This window comes from Oncorhynchus masou, chromosome 2, assembly GCF_036934945.1.
Source record: "Oncorhynchus masou masou isolate Uvic2021 chromosome 2, UVic_Omas_1.1, whole genome shotgun sequence".
In the NCBI taxonomy this organism is placed as follows: Eukaryota; Metazoa; Chordata; class Actinopteri; order Salmoniformes; family Salmonidae; genus Oncorhynchus; species Oncorhynchus masou.
The window spans coordinates 34,329,708-34,351,831 of NC_088213.1; the positions used below are offsets into that span (position 1 = coordinate 34,329,708).

Genomic DNA, 22,124 nt, shown 5'->3' on the forward strand with positions numbered 1-22,124 from the left:
ACACAGCTAGTGCAGGTGATTTTAGGTTATTGTAGGACACAGTGTTCTGTTATACAGATGTCGGATCTTAATTTGAGCCAATTCGTTAAAACAGGAAAATAATCCTGCAGCAACGGGAAATTTGAATTATTATGTGACTTATGGACATTTTTTGTAGGTGTTGTTTTTGTAGGTATCACTGTAGCCATGCTAAAACATTTGTGATCATTCAACATTTATCATTTTCCGTTAGGGCATTGAAAGTCAGACATTTTAAAGTGGAAATTACAAACCTTAGAAATCTATTTAAACCTTTAATACGCTACAAGTTGGCATTTCCTGCTATGCAGGAAAATTGTCAGCAGCAAAATAGTGATCAAATTAAGATCCTACATCTGAAATTTAAATCACCTTCAATGTCAGTCAATAAATTACTGTTTACGCCAAGGGTTTCAACAAGGCTTTTTTTAAACAATGTAACGCCCTGTGAAAACACATCAGGCAATTTGTTGTTCAAGCAGGGATCATTCCATTAAATAGTTTCTTCTTGTTCCATTACGTGATTTTATATTCCCACTGAGACAGACATGCAGAAGAGAGCTCAGGCTGAAAACTAGGTAGCCTCCTCTCTCAGCTCTGTCTGTGATGATATGTATGAACAACACTGGTAATTCACTTACTCGGTGTGCTCAGCACTGTTGAAAGGTAGCACAGGGTTCTCTGTGCCTCACTGGAAGAGGCTGCAGCTGTATTACTCACAGGATAGTCAACAAGCAAGGTGTTTAGTGCTAGAGTAGTCATCATACTGCAATTTCCATTACAGGAAAAGGTATTTACATGGTATTTTATCATCAAAAAAGATACTGCCCACCTTCTTTAAATGAGTTTCCTTCTCAGTGGAAACCAGGGTAAGCTGTTGTGTTGAGGCTCAGCAGGTTGGGGTTTAGTTAATACTATGATTTGATTGTGCCACGGAATACCTTTGCTTAAAGCCTATCCCCCTGTGCACGCCAGTTCTCATTGTAACTTCTATCAAATTACTAACACTCAAAGCTCTCCTTTAACAATCCTCTCCCTCTCTTCATTTGCAAATCTCCCCTGTCCCATTCCTCACCTGGCCTGATTCTGATAAACAGGCCATTCCCTCAGTGTCTGATCCCATCCTCCCTAACCCAAGTCCAGAAGTTACCTCATTATACCTTTACCCAGAAATCACCGTTTCTACCTTCTCACCTCCTCATCCCTATTCCTCATCCTCATCCTGTCTGCCCCAATCTCAGGTAGAAAATAACCACATCCATGTCTGTCTCACTGTCTTGTATGTGTCCCTATCACTGTGTGTCATGCTACAACCTTTGTGATCATTTAACATTTATCATGAAGAAATACATGTTTTATCTACATCACTCTTGAGTTTCCATTTCAATGGAATGCAGTGTCATGGAACACCAGGCGTTTTAGGCTTGAGGCCCAACCCACTAAGCATGCAAACTCTAATTTAACCTCCAACTGATGCTCATAATATCTCTTCCTCTCTTTGACTTTCCCATTCCCACCCTAGCCTGGATCTGCTGAACAGACCATTCTCTCTCCTCCCATCCCCCCTGCTCCCAGTCCTAAAGTCACTTCCCTCCTTTGTCCAGAAATCACCCTTTCTACCTTCTCACTCCCTCAAACCATGTCTTCATCCTCATCCATTCTACTCCAACTCAAGGTGAAAACAAGCACATCCATTTCTCACCATGTGTCTGTCATGACGAAACCCATATCCCCTAATGTCAGAGCAAACATTATACTGTTATTTTGATGCACTCATCTATCCCTTATCTGTCACTGACCTGTTCAACTAAATGTTCTTCTCTGTTGCCTCTAATTCCTTCATTCTTCATGGAAAACCAAAGACCAGTCAATCTGGGGCACTAGATATGCAGCTTTGTATGAAATAAATGCAAAGAGATCCCTTGAATGAGTCACATGTGGTGAGTTCCTCTTGTGTGCCTCCAAACCATAGCACTATTTATGGCCACATCATTTCTATATGCAGAGCCTGCTGCCTCTTAGACAAACCCAAAATTATGTGCTGTCTGTTTGATTTTAAACATGATGTAATCTGGATAATTATATATATTTTAGAAGTAGATATTTAACTTCTAATCTAATTTGCCTGTAACTTACAGTTGTAGTTATTAACATCACAGTCATGTTGCTGTTTCAGTGTCACATCAGTGGCTCCACATATGTATCCCAACAACAACGTACTGCAATGCTCCAACCAAAGCTGTTTTTAATAATGTCAAACAGGCATTTTGCCCCCAGCGCCACATGCCTGCTAAAGTAACTTGTACTACCCTCCACATTACAAAGGACACATGTAGACACAAAGGTCTTGCATGTGAGGTGTTTTTAGCTACTCTGGGGCCTCTTATGCTAAGGTTGAATATATTTTTGTGGTGTTGCACTTTGTGAGTTAGACTGCCCCTGCCTGTTCCCAGATTTCTGATCAGTTTGAGTCAGTGCCATGCATAGAGTACAATCTGAAGCATCCAGACAGGCTCACTAGTTAACCATAATGAGAAAACATTCCTGAAAATCCTCACCTCTTCCCTCCTCTTCCGTGGCCATATTTTTGAGCTGAGACTCTTATTTTGATGAAAGAACTTGACTATTTTCCCCAACAGCGGCCTTAGTCAGAGAACAAAGTAGTCAAAGCATCCATCTATCCATCTATCCATCTTTCCATCTTTCCATCCTTCCTCCCTCCAGTCGTTTCCTCTTTTCTGCGTGTCAGCGGAAGGTGGGAAGGAGTCTCTGGCCATAGCAACCAGGGCTGAGACGCTGGTCACCCTCTATGAGACTGACCACAGGCCTAAAGCCTCCTCCCCCTGTTCACCTCCAGCCTCTCCGCCTGTGTCTCCAGTAAGCATGTCTGACTGAGCATGCAGCCACTCAGGCTGTACCAGCCTTGAACAACAGCCCTTATCTAGGTGAAGAACATAGACTATGTCCCAGGCCCTGGCTCTGAGTCAGATGAAGAGTGATTGTGTAAAATAAGGATTGGGATGATTATTCTTTGCAGGACTCTATGACTCATTATGCTTTGTGAACCAAAGGCCAAACTCGGCCATAAGGCCTTTTATGGTCAAAGTTGTGGAATGTGACACAAGTGCATCACTCCCTCATTATCTTCATTTGCTGTGCTGACAACGATTGTAGCACTGTCTGTCTGTTCTGTTTCCCAGGGTTCCTTGCGGAGGGAGTTCCCCGGGTCTGGTGACAAGTGTCACTCCTGTCAGAAGCGCGTGTATGTGGTGGAGAGGATCAGTGCTGAGGGACTTTATTTCCACAGGGAATGCTTTCGCTGTGACACCTGTGGCACCGCCCTACGCCAGGGAGGCCATGCCTTCGACTCTGAGCAGGGTATGTGTTTCCCAACACTAAGGTTTAGATGTTCGCTTACTGTCAATTAATCAATCAGCCAATCAATCAATCAAATCAGCAGTAGTGACAAAGTCCTATTCAGATACCAAACCTAAAACCCCAAAGAGCAAGCAATACAGATGTAGCGGCATGGTGGCTAGGAAAAACTCCCTAGAAAGGCAGGAGCCTAGGAAGAAACCTAGAGAGGAACCAGGCTCTGAGGGGTGGCCAGTCCTCTTCTGGCTGTGCCAGGTAGAGATAATTAACTGTTTATGTGCCCATTTTTCTAAATCCTCTTTTGATCATGTTCAATTAGGCAAGTTGTACTGCAAGCTGCACTTCACACAACGTAAAAATGGAATGAACCATCGGGGGACATTCAATTCACATCTGGTAATTGTTCTGGATCATTCAATCATCCACTTGCCATTGTCATTTTGATGTTAATTTGTGGGACATCTTTGTGACTCAATGGGTCTCTCCCTCAGGGTCAGAATGGAGCCGGGGTTCAGGAGGGATCAGAGACGCAGACTCCCAACGGTGACCCAACAGAAAGCCTGCAGGGCCAGTCACCAGGTACCTTCAGCTCCCGCCTGAGGAAGAGCCTGAGCTGGCCCCTGAGTGTGACCCGGGCTGTGTGTGACTCCCCCCGCCTCCTGTCTCGCTGGGTGCATGGTACGGCCCAGGCTGTGGGCCTCCACTTTAGGGCCAATGTGCAGGACTATGTCTTCCTGTATGAGCTGCTGAGCCTGGGAGTGCCCCTGCTGTTCATGCTCCAGGAGGTGCTGCTGCAGATGTACTCTGAAACCGGGCCTGTCTCCCAGTCCATCCAGCCCCTACTGCTGTGGCTGGAGGAACACCTGGGCCACAGGCTCATGTAGAGGCCCACCAGGGAGGGAATCCTAATCCTAACCTATCCCTTACCCTCGTGCAATAGGGTCTGAAGCTTGGCTGAACATTAACTAGTGTATCTTGCATTTGTGCCAAGACATATGACGGCAAGCTACCATTTTACCATGCACCTTGTTAATATTTTCTCACAGAATATGTAGCTGTCAGTGCATTAGATCTAGTTCTACACCAACCAAAGAACAAATAACATTTCCCAAGCGGTAGCTTGGTTTGTGATACGTGTGGTAGTTTTTCATGAACATTATATTTTTCTTTATGATGAGGGGTAATGTGCTGTACATGGTTTCATGGTGGTCTAAATCATTTACGGTATGTGGTTGATATGACTGCTGAAATCATCCAATCTATATTGCTCTAGAGTTGATTCTTTCAACAACTGGCTGTCGAAATTGAGCCCGTTTTTACATGGATTAACTCAGGTTATGACAGAGTTTTTGCGCGGAAGAAGTCATCTAAATGAAAAGACTGACTTGAAGCACTTTAACTTGGGGAGCTGCCTTTACCTGTGGCTGATGCCTGATGAATGGTGTGGAAGTTTATGGCTGCCTAATGGTTATCCAGGGCTTGGATAATGACTAGTGCTGACGCTGCACGTTTACTAAACCCTGCTGAACTCACAGGTCGGGGTCGGGGGCCAACGTGGATCTGTGCTTGACCAGATTTTCTCATCTTTTTTTCTATTTCAATATTGTTTGACACAAGTTTACATTTAAAAGTTATTGTAAGATCTCCTATGACACCATGACCGTAGTGTACTTTCGCTACACATTATGATAACATGTATTGCTTTATTTTATGGCCCAGTGCCTCCAGTATTTTTGTGCATTGTCCGTTGTACTTAAAAAGGGGAAGAGCTTTCATGGCCATGGGCTTTGGTTTACGACTCCAGTTCATGGACTGTTTAATGCTTACTCATTGCTGCCACCTGTTGGTGAAACAGATGCAAGACCAAATTAAATTTACTGAATGATGAGGTGGAATATGGGACAATCTTCTAAAGAGTTGATGTGTGTTTATAATAAAAGTTTTTCTTCATTTTTGTTATTTTGTACAAGTCTATTTCACTTAAATATGTTTTTCATAATGTTACGAATATTGCTGAAAGGAATTGTTCAGGAGGACAGAATCTGACATAACTCAGGCTATGTTTGAATGCTGTGGTGTGTATGTGCTTTCCTGAACCAGAAGTTACATAATTCATGCAGTACACTGTACAGTGCTACTGTGTGTTGTTGAGTAGCACAATCTCATGTTTTCTCAATGCCTTTTCTTTGACTATCTAACAATTACAAAGTTTCAATACATTTGAACTGGATTTGATCCTTCCTCTGATTTCTCTTTGTATTCTAACCTATATTTCCTTCCTTTAATTTCTTCTCATGTTCGCTTGAAGTCTGTTTTCAACTTTCTGATGATGAGCCTCCTGATTGGTTAGGAGACATGCCATTCTGAAGGTGATCACCTGCATGGCCACATGGTTATGTGAATAATGTTTTGGAGTGAATGTCTGGTCAGATTAGTCCAGGTTACTGTCAGCACTTCCACACACAAATAAAAAATGCTTCTAACCCCTGTGCTTGAGCTACAGAAATCAGTATTTAAGCATTTGTATTTTTCTGTTTCGTCTGCACCCGGCGATACCAACCATTTGCCAATGTACTTAACGGAGGCTGAACTAGAGCAGTGTTTGTGAGACAATGGCAGTTCCTGAAAACGGTTCTTCTCACAAAAATGTCTAATCTACAAACTATTATGATCCTACTATCGAAAGGCTGAGCTTCACAAACACGAAAGTGTGTTCGCGTAGACAGCTTTCTGTCATGTAGAGGCATGCCACTCTTTCTCCCATCTTTTGCCATCTTTTTTTTCTCTTCCAGAAGCTGTCACCCAGGAGAACTTTCTCTTGACCCACACAACAAAGGGAATTCATATCCCAACAGGTTCATAACTCATGTTGTCTTAAATGAATGCATTGAATAATGAATTATGGGACTTCTAATGCAGCCTGCTTTTCTCATGGAGATTCTGTGTTGCTTTATGTATGACCGAAAGAAACAAATGTAAATAAATGAACAGAGTTATTTTTCATCTTGATCCAGTTTACTGTCATTCTTTCATAATATCACAATGTTGTTCTCCCCATGGTTTGATATGGCACATAGAATAGTACAAATAGGGGTAACACGTTTAAATCAAGCCGTTCAGCATGACATCGTATACAGGCTCAGTATTCAAAGTAAACATGAACTCCTCTTAAAGAGCATGTCTCCTATATTTAGTCTACTTACCATGTCTAGTCTCCTAAATTAAAATATATGGGTTAAGTTCCTCTGTCCCCGTCTCAGTGCTGATAAGGCCCCAGGCCAGATGGACATGTTCCTGGATGGGTTCCTGGAGCTCTTTCTGGAACCGTGAGAGCCAGAAAGGATTCTTTGGTGATGAGGTCACAGGGGACATGTCAAACCATTCAACTCTCCCCCCAGCCAATCCACTGTAGTCCTGCCAGATATGTTTCATGGTTCTCACAGCTGAGGAAATGTGCACCATCAGTGTCTTGTGTCTTATTCAACAGCCATGAAATCTGCTCTTCAACAGCCATGAAATCTGCTCTCATCAAACCTGGTTAAGATGTTTTGTTGTCACATACAGTTCACAGTATAGGTGCAGTGGAATGTGTTGTGTTACAGAGTCAGTCATGCAGTACGGCACCCCTGGAGCAAATTAGGGTTAAGTCCCTTGCTCAAGGGCACATCGACAGACATTTCACCTTGTTGGCTCGGGTATACGAACCAGAGACTTTCACTTACTGGACCAACGCTCTAACCTCTACGCTACATGCCACCCCACACCACTAGAATACCTTTTTTTTAAAGCATCTACTTTGGAATTACAATTGTTTCAATGGAAACATCATATAATCAATGTATTATACTAGCTACCAAAGCATGTCTCTCAGGCTGTATTACCATTAGTATCCAATACCTTTCATTAGCTTTGCTTTTAAGGGGAAAGCTTGATCTAATGTAATCACAACAGAGGTACAGACTATTGAAGCACTCTTTTTTTATAGTATCATCCACTTGTCCCTTCAACCCATCACCATGGAAACCAAAAATAAACTCAGCCAAACACTTTTGCAAGCCCTGATGATGCTGCTTGTAAAAATGTCTGTTTCTCTGAGTTCTCAGAGCCTCTCATACAAACATTCGAGGGAGGTGTTCCAAACCAAACCTGGCACATCTGCTAGACCGGGGCTGGATGGGCCTGGACATTTTGTTCAGAAAATTTGCATCACACAGTGTGAAAGGACAATGCAATTAAAGCTACTGGGGTCAGCAGATTGTCCCTCACTTCCTTGTCCAGTACAGCCGAGATCAAGGAGAAGCTGAGGAAATGTGATCTCTAAAAACATTTAAAGGTCTACAGAAGGCCAAGTGTTTAAAAGCAAATGTCTTGACTAAATAACAATGGAGGTTTGTAAAAGCAATGTATTTCAGTGAGATAAATCATGAGACACAGGTATGTGTCTCTTTGGTGTTGTATTTAAGTAGATATTTTATTTTATTAATCTGCTTCTTTCAGAGCATTCAACCCAAAGCATTGATGTGAGATTGTCAATTGAGAAATGCCAACCATTGTTCCTTCCATTGGAGCTATCAAGTCAAGGGTAAATGTGCATAAAACTGTTTTATGCAAGAAAATTACAGAACAATTACTTGCAAAGGGAAAATGCACTCAACTGAAGTGGCACACTCTCTTGACAGTCAATTAGAGTTGACCGCCTTGACATATTTTCTATTCAGTACCGTGCTTTGTAAATCACTGCCTTATAGTAATATGCAGCTGGTTAAGGGACAGAGAACTGTTTTTCCTATCTGACCCAGGTTAGATGAACTTTGAGCCTCTGATGCCACCCACTGGCCGAATCATTGTTTTCAATAATGGTGTTTTATGGCTCCACTTTCTACTCTGACTCACACCTTCACCCTCAATCTGATCCCTGATCTATGTCACTGTCCCAGGAGTAGGAGTGATGAGACATGAATATATAGTGCCTGTATGTGCATGTAGGTATGTTTGCCTGTGTCTCTCACTTTCAACCACTCTGTCTCTCCTCTGCCACTATACTGTATGTCTGCCTCTCTGTCCTGTGAGGGTCTTCCTCTCTTGTCTCCACCTTTTCCTTTTCCTGTTGTACCTCTTGCCCCTTCCTTCCTGCTCTGTCATCTGGACTCAGGTTCTCACGGTAACTGTTGTGATCTCAAATCTGGGAAAATAAACTAAATGAGTCAAATGAGGTTCTCTAAGTTATTAACGGATCACTTTTATGAGTCATTAACGGGTTGGCAACTACCATCTGCCACAGCTCATAACAGTGAAATGATTCTATTTCATGTCCTCTAACATGTCATTGGAACAGGTAACCACGAGAGAGCACTGTTGTTTAGAAAGAGGCTCATATCAAGGGATCAAGGAAATGACCCAAAAAATGCCTCTATGTAATTGTCTAATATGTGGGTTCAGGCATTGGCCAGCATAAACATGTTTAAAAGAACCAAGGCCTACAGCATACCAATAGAATCAGAAACACTTTCTTTCTCTTTCTCTCTCCAACTTTCTCACTTGTTCAGCTCACTGAACCAGTTAAACCATCAGCTTCCGGCAGGTTTATGTTGATCTCCCAATATGCACGGCGGCTGATTTGATATCTCTCCTATCAGACCACACTGGCTGCTCCATGCTTAATGTCATTTACAACAGGATGAAATCTTTCCTGAATAATCATATTGCTCAAGGGAGGGTCTGTTTGATCCCCAGTGTTTGGCTCCCATTATATGGCTCACCTCTCTATTGTAAGATAAGGCAGCTTGGTGACAAACAGGCCAGGACAGACTGCATATCTTCCTAATGGAAAGGTTAAGGTGCTCTGAATACCACAACCTTCGGTCACATCTCAGTCTGACAAACAATGTGACCGAGTGCCAACCTGTCAGATCCAACATGTGACCATTACTGACACAGATTCTAATAACATCTATCAGTTGAAGGAAATTAAAGACTTCAGGTTCTATTTTAGGAACCTGCTGAATAGCTAGCTATCAGTTGTGATAACCGCTTCTATTAATTTATTATATAGATTTTGTTTAACCTCACCTCTTGACGTCAGTTATTTAACATGGAACATGCCCAGGCAAGTGGAGGTACCAGATGCTACATAGTACATAAGGGTTATCTGTTTATTAACTGGCTAGTGATATTAAATGAAATTACCAGCTGAGAAAAAATCATGCAAGTCATTTAGACTCGGCACACACTCCTTGCTTACGCAATTGAAGAAAACAGAGATGCCATTTAAAAGCATTTAGCCCAACCAAACTGCACCGTGCAGATCTCTTTGTCATTGGATTACTTGTGTGTCATGGACACAGCATTTAATGCCTGGGGATGGAATTGATAGGAGATGGGGTTAGCTGAGGCCAGTTATGAAGGGCAAGTCAACTATCACAGTGATAACTCAAGTCTATTTTGACGTGTGCACATGTGTTTGTGTGTGTCACTGCTGCATCTGAGGATCCCTCTGCCTGTGAACTTGACAGTCCTTAACCTGGGCCCTGTTCTGAAATAACAGCAGTGCATCAGTCAAGATGCATGTTGTTAATTCAGTACGTTATGATCAGCGTATTCTGGGAGTCCACCTGCGAGCCGCACTCATGACCTAAGGTCTCAGATGAGACAGTAGTCCGTGGTGTAGGGTGACAGGGTGCATGGCCCTGGATGGTGGATAGAGAGGTGGGTCTCCAGTGAGAGGAAAGGGAGCATTTTAGAGTTGTGTTCTTTGTTATTCTTTGTGTCTGTGGAGATGACCACAGTTGGGAGTTTAGGAGGCACAGAGGAGGCTGCATGCTGAGGTCGAGGGGATGTGGAGGTGTAAGGAGGAGGGCTGTGGGCTCAGTGTTCCCACTCCTCTCTAACATGCTCCCCATGCCTCACCCCACAGCAGGATCCTCCAGCACATGGGAAAATCTAAGTGCTGACACGGCCATGGGGGAACACATGCACTGACAAATAATCACACAAGCCCTATCACAGATCTCGCTCATTAATTGTGTCTAGTCTCAAGTTACATTCAACACCTCTGCATGTGATCAACACAACAGAAGCTGCAGGGACATGTTGAATGAGATTTCAGAACTGTATCTCTAACAGCAGAGCAAAGACCGATATGAGGTTTCAGTCACACAAAACATATGTGAAGTGGCCCTGCTCTTACCCCTCACTGTCTTTCACAGAACTGAGTATGGCAGAGCAAGTGGCATTGGTAGAATGCTGGTGTAAAATGGAATCCACTGCAGAGGTCACTATTCATTGTTGTATCTGCCTGTCCGCTCTGCTCATCCCCGTGGACTGCAATGTGACTGTGAATTGACTCTGGGAGCATTTCATATTTTCATGTAAATGCCCTTATCTTGAACAAGTTTGTTACACTCCTTGTTAGGACTGCAGAACAAGTGTGCTGTATATCATTGGTGTTATTTTCTATATTGGCCTTGTTCTAGCCCCATGAAAACGCATGTTTAGCATAAGTAAAAGAAAACTGATGGATAATTATATTGCTGGAAGTAAATACATCTGGGTAGCAGAAAAACAAAGGAAAAATACGTTTGACCATATTTTTCCCATATCCCATGAAAAGTGGGTGGGAAAGGGACGGGTTCGGGAATCAAATAACAGGGAGACGTCAGATAGCTGCGCAAAAACTTCCGGTTCCGTCGTTGGCTATTCCGTAAACTTTGACAAGCAGAAAGTTGTATTTATATGATAGGCTACAACAGTCGCAATAGCTTGAATACCCAGTAATAAACGGGAAATGGCTTCTTCGCCACAGAAATCACCTTCTTCTCCCAAATCCCCGACTCCAAAATCACCACCTTCAAGAAAAAAAGATGACTCTTTCCTCGGAAAACTTGGGGGAACTTTGGCCAGAAGAAAAAAGGCAAAAGAAGGTTCGTGCATTGGGCTATATTTTGATTATTATTAAGGCATCTATATAAAACGATTGACATAACGAAAGCTAAAAAAGGATTAGAACTAAAATACGATTCATGTTGAACAGTAGGCTACATTATGCTATAAATAGCCACATTCCAATGTTTTTTCCTCAGAATTAAACAATTTGTTGATTAGATTAATGACCGTTTTTGCTTGAAAACAAGCTAAGAAACTTTGCTATATGCTGCTTTCAAGATAAATGGGAACTCGGAGAAAAAAATCATGACGTCTGTGATCTTCATGTCGGAAAGTCGGGGCTCTAGAAAGATGTACGAGTTCCCGACTTTGAATTCGAGTTGGATGACCGTTCAAAAAAACATTCTCAGTTGGAGCTCGTTTTCTCCGGAGTTCGCAGTTGTCTTGAAAGCACTGAAGAGTGAAATCAGAGATTTCCGAGTTCCCAGTTGTTTTGAATGCGGTAATAGTATAGGCCCGCTAGTAATTGCTAGGTGTGTCTATTTCCATGACGTCATTTTGTTATACGTCAACGGGAATGGTGACTAAAATACCCTCTTCATGTTTGATCTAAGCATCTATCATCAAATAACTGTGATAACAATTTGGATGATTTTGTTTTTGGTGAGGGGGGACAGCATCTGTTTGAGTTGTATTACGTTGTGTCTGTCCAAGCCATAGTGGGAGAAGGCTGTGTGTCTGTGTTTACAGTACACATGGCTGAGCTACTGCCATGTAAGGATAAGAGACTGCTGATATTCCATTACAGATGTGTTCACCAAGGAATGAGGACAAAATCCCATTCTCTCTCCAGCACAACCACTGCCTGAGTTCAGACCAGAGGCTGCTAAAGCTTTCATAGTTTCACATTTGATTTAAATCATACCTTCAATTAAGTATTAATTAGACAAGCACTTGAGTTTTCGTTTAATCTTTTTGGTAAATGAGCAAGCATCAAGTATGATTAAATGTCTGAAGCACTATTATTGTTTATATTGTTTCTTGGAAGACACTTTGACCCATTTTCATTCATTACATTTGAAGCGTATCTTTTGATACAGACATGCCTTATATATACTCCCGAGGGGCATGTAAAAGTGAGTCTGCAGCTGAGCCCCATTCACCAAAATACTGAACAAATACAGTCCAACCTGGTCCTGTAGGGGTCTGTTCCATGGAGGGCCTTTCCGAAGCCATGACAGCAACATACACTATTTCAATCATAAGAGCGTTATTGTAAAGTATGTTGTGTCTCTGCCTGTGAACTGAGGAGCAGTCCTTTCAGATCAGAGAGACAGAGACAGCCAGAGAGGTTTACATTATCCAGATGATGCTTTTGCGTTGGTTCAACAACCTGTTGAAGAACCAAATGGAAGCAGCTCTTTTAGTGTGAGGAAGGAGGAAGGTGATCTCTGTCTCTGTGGGTTAGGCTGAACAGCAGAGGGAGATCTTGGTGTTGATTACTAACAGGATGTTGACATCTCCAGGGGGCGCTTTCTCTGTTTGGGAGGAAACTGAAAAAAACCTAGCGTAGTTTGTTCTGCAGGCCTTTATCACGTTATGTTATGCAGCTCTGCATCAGTGCTATAGTGATCTTACTGAAATATCAACTGGTCCGGACAGGAACTAGCAGTGCTGGCACCATGGCCAGATAGAGTGGTTAGGTTGTCGCATCACCTGTGTGAATTCCCCACATGTGCCAATTTGCACGATGCCAGGCGAGGTAAGTGAAATGATCAGGGAAGGAGGCGGATGTTCAGGACAGCAGCGTGAGACCGAGCCTAGATCTATGAACGCCTAGCAACTGGATGGAGGGGATGGCCTTGTCCTGTGTGGGGCGATGTGTCTCAGAGAGAGTTTTTTTTCAAAGAGGGCATGGTCTGAGCTATCAGAGCAACTGACCTTGACTGCTTCGTGAATAGACAATCACTCTCTCACATCTCCTCCAATTTACGGTAATAGTGTGATTGGCTCGTTCTGGGAGTCTCCCATGTAGTATTATCACTGGCTACAATGAGGCACTTCATCTTATTAATCAAAGCTAGACTGAGCTCTCTCTCTCCTGGCACCCGAACGTGACCAAAGACTAGGTTATAATTAGAGACATGCGTTGTGAGCCAACTCTTTCTGGTAAGATCAATGTGCCATAATACTAAAAACCTGGCATGAAGAGCAGAGCTTAACCTGAAGAAAAGAGCCCTAAATTGGGTGGACATATTTTTTCATGACTATTAACTCAATGGAGGTGTCAGTACAGTTGTATAATAATTAGCCTGTCACACATTGAGTCAGGCCACTAAAGGTCTCTGCTTCTCTGCTTCTGCAGTGTCTGAGCTCCAGGAGGAGGGGATGAATGCCATCAACCTGCCACTCAGCCCCATCCCCTTTGAGCTGGACCCAGAGGACACCATGCTGGGTAAGGCCTCCACCTTCACTCCTGTAGTGTATCGCATGCACACACACACACACACACACATACTCTCACTTTCTCACTCTCTTGTACTCTCTCTCATTGTCTATATTCTAAATGTGTGTTTGGTTCTAGAGGAGAATGAGGTCCGCACCATGGTTGACCCTAACTCCAGAAATGACCCCAAACTGCAAGAACTGATGAAGGTGTGAGATATAAAATGACTGCCGTATGTCACAATCAAAGCATTGGAAAGCGATATTATTTGCCTTATGAATGTACAGTTTGGATGTGCCTGTTAAATCCATATAATGTTTTGTATGCAGGTACTCATAGACTGGATCAATGATGTGCTGGTGGGGGAGAGAATCATTGTCAAAGACCTGGCTGAAGACCTCTACGATGGGCAGGTTCTGCAGAAACTATTTGGTACAAATCCCTCCAAAACATCCCTTCTATGCTTGCAATGCAGCACATTATTCTCTGGAATTTGTCTGATTCCAATTGGATTTGATGGTCCTCCCTGTGCTCTCGTTGTATTTGACAATAAAACATGTTTACAGTGCCTTGCGAAAGTATTCGGCCCCCTTGAACTTTGCGACCTTTTGCCACATTTCAGGCTTCAAACATAAAGATGTAAAACTGTATTTTTTGTGAAGAATCAACAACAAGTGGGACACAATCATGAAGTGGAACGACATTTATTGGATATTTCAAACTTTTTTAACAAATCAAAAACTGAAAAATTGGGCGTGCAAAATTATTCAGCCCCTTTACTTTCAGTGCAGCAAACTCTCTCCAGAAGTTCAGTGAGGATCTCTGAATGATCCAATGTTGACCTAAATGAGTAATGATGATAAATACAATCCACCTGTGTGTAATCAAGTCTCCGTATAAATGCACCTGCACTGTGATAGTCTCAGAGGTCCGTTAAAAGCGCAGAGAGCATCATGAAGAACAAGGAACACACCAGGCAGGTCCAAGATACTGGTGTGAAGAAGTTTAAAGCCGGATAAAATATTTATTTATTTTATTTTTGTATTATTTATTTCTGTGTTACAGAGAAGCTGGAGGGTGAGCGGCTGAATGTGGCTGAGGTGACCCAGTCTGAGATAGCCCAGAAGCAGAAGCTGCAGACAGTTCTGGAGAAGATCAACGACACTCTGAAGGTCTCAATCAGAAACATCAAATGGACCATTGACTGTAGGTGACATGTTTCATTTGAATTCCTGCTATTCTATGAATTTGTTCATGTTTTTTTGGAATGTGTTGATCACAATTATTACTATGCCATCGGTGTGCGTAAAGGTGATGTAATAAGATAATATGATTTTTTTACCGTGCTTGTTTGGTCATTTTGTTGGGTGACAGAGAGGCACAGAGAATGTTCACATTGGAATAATCTGCACCGTGCTGTCCCTCTGACATTATGACCATAGAAGTAATCCCTGTCTCAAGTGGTGGGAGGTCACGGTACTCAGTCTTGTTTCCTTTTTCAATTAGATTTTTTCCAATATTTTTAAGGGTAAGCCATGTTTCTTTTCACATCGGTTTATTATTCTTTGGTGAATTGTAACCCTCTAATTCTCTAAAATTACAGTTGAATTGTCTTTTTATCCTTTGTAGATTATCTAAAAGCCCTTGAGGAAATCAATAGGATTGTTTTTGACTGTGATCAAAGGACAGCTAGTCCCTTTGTTTTTCACTCATATCCTCCCATATAGGTTCTCTAAATAGTAAATATAATATTTGTTTGTGGTAAATTATCATATTTCACATTTATTTTGGAATTCTTTCTTTCAAGAAGTTGTCATTTGCAGCTCGTTGTATCAGTCACTTGAATCGCTTTGACATTACAGACAACAAGATTGGAATTGGTTGTAACAGTTTTCTAACGGTCACATTACTTCTACCCCAAAGACACAAGTTCAGTTTGTACAGGACACTGAATTCATCGTTTTGTTTTTGACCTTTTGTTTAACCTATCTTGATAATTGTGAAAAAAAAGTCATTTCTTCTTATCTTAAGCCTGCTCCAGTGCACCAGTGTGTGCATCATCTGTTTAATGACAATGCCGGTGGATGTACTAAAACATTCCTCTCGTTCCTTCCCTCTTTCCCTTCCTATGTTCTCCCCTAGCTGTCCATGCAAAAAGCATCGTGGCCATTCTCCATTTATTGGTGGCGCTGTCTCAGCACTGCCGCGCCCCCATCCGCCTACCTGATCATGTGTCCATTCAAGTTGTGGTTGTACAGGTATAGTCCTTTCCTGATACATTTTGTACTATGAAAAGGGAAATCCTGAAAAAACAAAAATTCTGTCAAATGTCATAATTGTCTGTTTTTCCCCATAGAAACGGGAGGGGATCCTGCAGTCTCGCCAGGTTCAGGAAGAGATCACAGGGAACACGGAGTATGTCTTCACTGTCATCCCTTTTAACTAACTATGTACAGATGTCTGGATGAAACTACCCAACTTGTCCTGTCTTCCACAAGGCCTTTATCAGACCCTCCAGGGTATGAAGAAAAAATGTCTGAAACTTGTTTATAGAGGCAGCCAAGAAAATTAATGCCAATGTTTAAGGAAAGAAGGCCTTAGAAACTTGGCTGTGAAGATTGTTAATTAATGGAGGTATAAGTATGAGGGACGAAAACCGAACACAATCATGTACTCTGCCTTGGAAAGGTCATTCAAAACAAGGTGATTATAGGGCAAATCACATGTCTGTAAATATCTGTTCACAAATCAGTCAGCAAATAAGCCCACTGGGCATTGAAGCTGTTGGAACAATTGAGGGACAGTCAAAGCAGAAAGACAATGCGGACACGCCAACCCCTTGGGGGGCCGATATGGACAGTTGGAGCCCCACACTGATGGGAACAGTTAGTGTGTGTGTGGGGGGGGGGGGGTTTTGGGGGTTCTGCTCCTGCCAGCCACACCACTACTTTATGGCGCTGCATCTGATTAATAGTGGTCCAACGGGTGCAAATCAGCTCTGGAGATAAGAGGGAGGGGCCCTGGGCTGTTGTCCTGCGAGGGGCAGCAGCTGCTGAAGCATGTCTCTGCCGGGGAAGATTGGACCGTGAAGACAAGCCACTGCCTCCCGGGCACATGTCCACCAGGAAGGCCCACCACACAGTGTTTGATCGGACCGCTCCTGGGATAGAACCACAACGCAAATCTTTGTCTTCCTGCCTGGCCGTCTTTTGATTAGACCATCTGCATTCAGTTAATATTTTTTCCAGTTTAAACAAAGTCCTAGTTTATTTTTTCTTCTTATTTGAACTTGTCTGTTTCGTCTAATGTCTTTCTACAGTGCTGTGATTACACAGTACGATACCAGTGCTGAAATACTTTGTTCTCTTCTCTTGCAGGGCTCTATCAGGAAGACATGGTCAGCATTTTCACTTTGTTCTTATAAAATAAAACGGGTCATATTACCATACATTCATTTTAGTTAGTTTGCCATTACATTACTAGTGTTTTATTACTAATATGAACATTCTGTTATTGTAATCATTTAACATCTATTCAATTTCAGAACGAGATGCGTTTGACACCTTGTTTGACCATGCACCAGACAAGCTGAATGTGGTGAAAAAGGCAAGTCTCCATCCTAATTTCGAAAAATAGAAGTTATTCGTTGTTTGTGTAACATTTAAATTGACTGAATACCTGCCCTTTTTGCAGACTCTGATCACCTTTGTGAACAAGCACTTGAACAAGTTGAACCTGGAGGTGTCTGAATTGGACACACAGGTTTGTTTCCCTTTTAATATACCTGCTTATGATTTGATGATGAACATGGTCATTATTAGTATGTTGTTCTACCTGTCATGCAGTTTGCTGATGGTGTGTACCTGGTGTTGCTGATGGGACTGCTTGAGGGCTACTTTGTTCCTCTCTTCAACTTCTTCCTAACGCCAGAGCATTTTGACCAAAAGGTAGGCTACATTGTAAATAGGACTCATTTGAATCTCTTACAAATAGTTTACAGTGAGCTGCTTACTGGACTGGCATGGCGGATGCTGGTCTCTTTTCCCATATAGGTGCACAATGTGGCTTTCTCCTTTGAGCTGATGCAAGATGGGGGCCTGGAGAAACCCAAGCCACGGGCAGAGGGTGGGTGCCTTCATTTTGTACACGTACATTGTTTCTGAAAGAAAGATATGTGACAGCAGAATTTCAACATTTTGTCTTTCGGGATTAAACAAAAACAAAATGTGTCAATGTTTTTCCCTTGGAGCAGTATTCACTCAACTCTATATATAGTCAGAGCATGCCTTCTAATAATAACAACAGAGAGAGAGTGCATATATTTCTATTTTAGTCATTCAACAGACACTCTTATCCAAAGCGAATTACAGGCACTGCTTTGCTCAATTGCAAATCAAAAGATTTTTCACCTAATCAGCTTAGGGATTCGAACCAGCAACCTTTCAGTTACTGCCCCAACGCTTTTAACCGCTAGGCTACCTGCCACCCTATTTGACATGGGATTACTTTTATCCCCTGGGTATAACCATGTGACCGTTGTGTTAATTGAACTGAGGCCTGTAATAGTTTTAATGGTACGGTCAAGCACCAGTGAGTGGCCCATGATGACTGCATTGGGCTGTAACATTAAGTGTTCTCCTTTAGCTTTGATTTAAAGGTGGTTGCATGCCGAATTATAGCAATAGGCCTACTTAAAGCTCACTGCAATCATAACAGCTTCATTGAGGCATGGGGCTCAGGCAACATCTGTTTTTATAATGCATCTTTCCTCATAGCATAGATGAATGAGGCCAGTTTTGCCTCACTGGATGTAATGGGCTAATGTAGATCTTATAGGTGGTGTGTCTTAAGTATGCAGTAGCTAGCAACAGGAGCTGGTTCCAATTACAGGAGATGTTTGAAGAAGGTGTCATACAATGTGTACATCGCAGCTCTAAATCTGGGTCATTTAGATGTTTTTCTTGTAAATGTTTCTCAGACTAAAGTCTGCCTTTGGTTTTTCTGATCTTTTTGGCAGATATTGTGAACTGTGACCTGAAGTCTACTCTGAGGGTACTCTACAACCTCTTCACCAAATACAGAAATGTGGAATAACGACGGGAGCTTCACCGTTCATTCAGTTATATCGACGTATCAATCAAGCAAATGCCCTGTTTAGATTACATTTACATTTAAGTCATTTAGCAGACGCTCTTATCCAGAGCGACTTACAAATTTGTATATTTCAGGGCAAACACGATGCATCTAATAGGGAGAGCACACCTGTGTTAGCTTTGTCCTGCTGAAGGCTCACTAAAACACAAGTACAGCACAGTATGTTGTAAAGTACTTGGATATGAAAAGACAGATACATTTCAGTATTATTGAAGGTTATCTTAATGAGTTATTGATTATGCTGTCCTTTGTTGAGTCATTGCCATGTTGAATTGTTCTTGCCCATGTCATTCCGGGCCGAAACCGTTTGAAGTCTACTTGGATTCACTTCCGACTACATGAAGGATCAGAATATTGAATGTATGACAGCTGGGTTTGTGCTTATCAAAGTATGGACTTCCATCTTTTGAAAGAAATCAGAAGTTTTGTATTGACTCAGAAGGTTTTTGGTTGTTGTGCTTAAAGCAGTGGGACCACATACAGTGCACACTATTCATTTATATACTGCCACGCTGCATATGTTTACCTTTGTTTGCTTTGTCTAATTGTATATATTTCAATACTGGTCATTGTACTTTAAATATAGTCTACCTGTAGTGGCATTTTGGCTCATCAGTTACCAAAGATAGTATTTTAGATACATTATTTGAAGCTGTTAGATTCTTTAAAATATTTTCTACTTATGCAAAGCATGATGTATGGCTAATTTTGACTATTTGTTTATAATTTATTCATAAAAAAAATGTTTGCAAAGTAATATTCCAGTGCAGTGTTTACTATAAATACAGAACAGCAAGACCCCAGTACAGTTTCTTTTTTTAATGTCAAGAGCGGAGTATGAATTCAAACGATAAAACACTATATTCAACAGAACTAGCCAGTAGTGCTGAGAATGTAGTGTGGGAGTTTGACCAAAATTGATTCCGTTGTGTACTTTAATTTGAAGGTCGTAATCATTTCTTTCTATGTTGTGGTCTGAGTGCGGGTTTGATTATGGGCCTTGTGCTGTAGCAAACGTGTGGCATTCCTTCCCATGGAAACCTGTATTATTAACGTGAAGAGCACAGTAAAATGCTGACTGCTGAATGGCACAGCGGTCTAAGGCACTGCATCTCAGGGCTAGAGGCGTCACTACAGACACCCTGGTTTGAATCCAGGCTGTATCACAACCAGCCGTGATTGGGAGTCCCGTAGGGCGGCACACAATTGACCCAGCGGCGTCCAGGTTTGGCCAGTGTTAATAAGAATTTGTTCTTAACTGACTTGCCTAGTTAAATAAAGGTTCAATAAAACATGTTTACATTAAAATACTATCAGGATTTGGTGTTTTTAACATAGATTGACTTTACTCAACTTTTGTTACACCGGGCATTGTACCATTTCATAAACAAATAATACTGTATTGGACTATGGATGTTGGTTAAAGTGGCTGCTTTACAACAAGAACTTAGCTTACAGTATTCCCAAGAAGTAGAGGTACTCTACATGCAATTCATGAATGAATTTGCTAACCACACACTGACTGAATGGCTTTGCTAAGTGCTTAGCTGCAAATAGGAAGGTCACATTTTTCCTTTGAGTAACAACACTACTGTACAGTGAAGCACAGCACATAATGCATGACAAGGTTACAATAGAAGTTTCAGTGGAATTTCTTTGTGCCTGATTTGAACTATATAGCATGTTTCTTTTATTTAATTGCTTCTTTTTAGAAGTTGGAATTAATTTCTTTCAATATACAGACACCTAAGATTAGTTAAGATGCTTTTAGTGCGTCATGTCAACTGACTTGATTGAGCACAGAAATGAGTGAGAGGAGAAATGAGTGAGTTATCTTGTTTGAGTCTTCGAATAAAGTAGAAAATACTCATAGCTCAGTTCTTTGTTTTCTTGATATTTCTGTTTTTACTCTTGGTCATATCTCTTGTGAACTGAATTGCTATCTTTCTATACATCATACTGTATAACCTCTGACCCTCTGTTGTCTTCATCTTGCTTTTTGTGGTGCGTTTAACAAATACCTCTATTTCCATGAATTGAAGCCCAGAACTGAAGGCTTGGACCTTCAGGGGAGGATGTGACAATGTATTTCAGTACTTCATTGTTCTGACACATTTCTGGTCATGCTATTATCAGTCAAGCCCAGGGACTAAGAGCCCTGCGTTTTCATCAGAAAGCTGAAATGACCATCCATAATCAACCATCGTGCGCAAAGGTGTTTTGAACAGGAGCTTTTGCAGCCATTAAAGTAATTACCCTCCCATTGCATCTTCTACATCACTCCCTCCATTCATTATATCAAATAAGCCTCTACGCAGGACTAACAGACATGATACTCTCTTGCCTCCGTAGTGTAAGATGCTGAGAAAACACACACAGACACACACACACAAAAGGTGAGGCAAGAAGTGAGTAATACGATTGATAAGTGGTTCATAGTTATTACAGGGTTGGCACTTTATGTTGGCATCTATTGATTGGCACCAAGGATTATGATCTGAAAGAGTGAATTGGTCCTTCATTGAAGTTCCTTTTTTCTATGTAGTATATGGTTGTAAAGGCTTTACCTTGTACTGCTTTTGTATGGTTTAATGGTTGTGGTTTACTGGCAGATACCTTTTGCTGAATAGACAGTGAAGTTTGTAGATGGAAAGTCCTGCTCGGTTTAGATTAATCTATCTGTTTTACATGCGATGCTGTGAAAGAAAAACACTATTTCAATGAACAATGTTTTGTCCAGGATGTAGGTGTCTTATTTAATGATTACCCGTTACCTCTTCAAGAAGTTACCTCTTCAAGAAGTTCCTATCCTTTGTGGGGGGTAATCAAATTCAAAGACACCCCTATAGCTGTAGCTGTTCTTCATTCTATTTACATTGTGTCAGGTTACTGCAAAACAGACAATTGATTAACTCATCCACTCTCTCCCTTGCTATTTGTATTGATCTGGCAGAAAACAATTTTATTTTACTAGGCAAGTCAGTAAAGAACAAATTCTTATTTTCAATGACAGCATAGGAACAGTGGGTTAACTGCCTGTTCAGGGGCAGAAAGACAGATATGTACCCTGTCAGCCCGGGGATTTGAACTTGCAACCTTACAGTTACTAGTCCAACACTCTAACCACTTGGCTACCCTGCCGCCCCAGGGTAGGCTAGTAATTATGTAATTATGAAGAGATAAGATCTGTGAATAAAGATAGTGCCTGGTCTATTCTTCTCTTAATGCAGGCTGTGCAGGGTACGGTTGG

At 41.7% G+C, this 22,124-nt stretch overlaps 2 protein-coding genes across 5 annotated transcripts in view; both read left to right on the top strand.

The window, feature by feature from the left end:
- LOC135503754 (F-actin-monooxygenase MICAL2-like) overlaps positions 1 to 6,402 on the top strand; it is a 49,274-nt gene extending 42,872 nt beyond the window's left edge. For 3 of the 4 annotated variants that reach the window (XM_064921897.1, XM_064921903.1, XM_064921910.1), the window contains 3 exons: positions 3,219 to 3,396; positions 3,713 to 3,789; positions 3,885 to 6,402. In XM_064921897.1, coding sequence (XP_064777969.1) covers positions 3,219 to 3,396; positions 3,713 to 3,789; positions 3,885 to 4,277 — 648 coding nt within the window. In that variant the 3' untranslated portion in view covers positions 4,278 to 6,402. The remainder of the gene's footprint in view (positions 1 to 3,218; positions 3,397 to 3,712; positions 3,790 to 3,884) is intronic. The other variant, XM_064921918.1, reaches the window with a different exon arrangement.
- A 4,651-nt stretch (positions 6,403 to 11,053) lies between these two features.
- On the top strand, positions 11,054 to 20,182 carry LOC135503958 (alpha-parvin). Its single transcript, XM_064922166.1, has 13 exons — positions 11,054 to 11,312; positions 13,640 to 13,729; positions 13,859 to 13,929; positions 14,050 to 14,152; positions 14,786 to 14,926; positions 15,863 to 15,978; positions 16,077 to 16,135; positions 17,098 to 17,117; positions 17,265 to 17,326; positions 17,414 to 17,482; positions 17,566 to 17,667; positions 17,773 to 17,845; positions 18,738 to 20,182. Exons 1-13 carry the CDS (start codon positions 11,177 to 11,179, stop codon positions 18,812 to 18,814), a joined length of 1,119 nt encoding a protein of 372 aa, XP_064778238.1. The 5' UTR covers positions 11,054 to 11,176; the 3' UTR covers positions 18,815 to 20,182.
- The last annotated feature ends 1,942 nt before the right edge of the window (positions 20,183 to 22,124 follow it).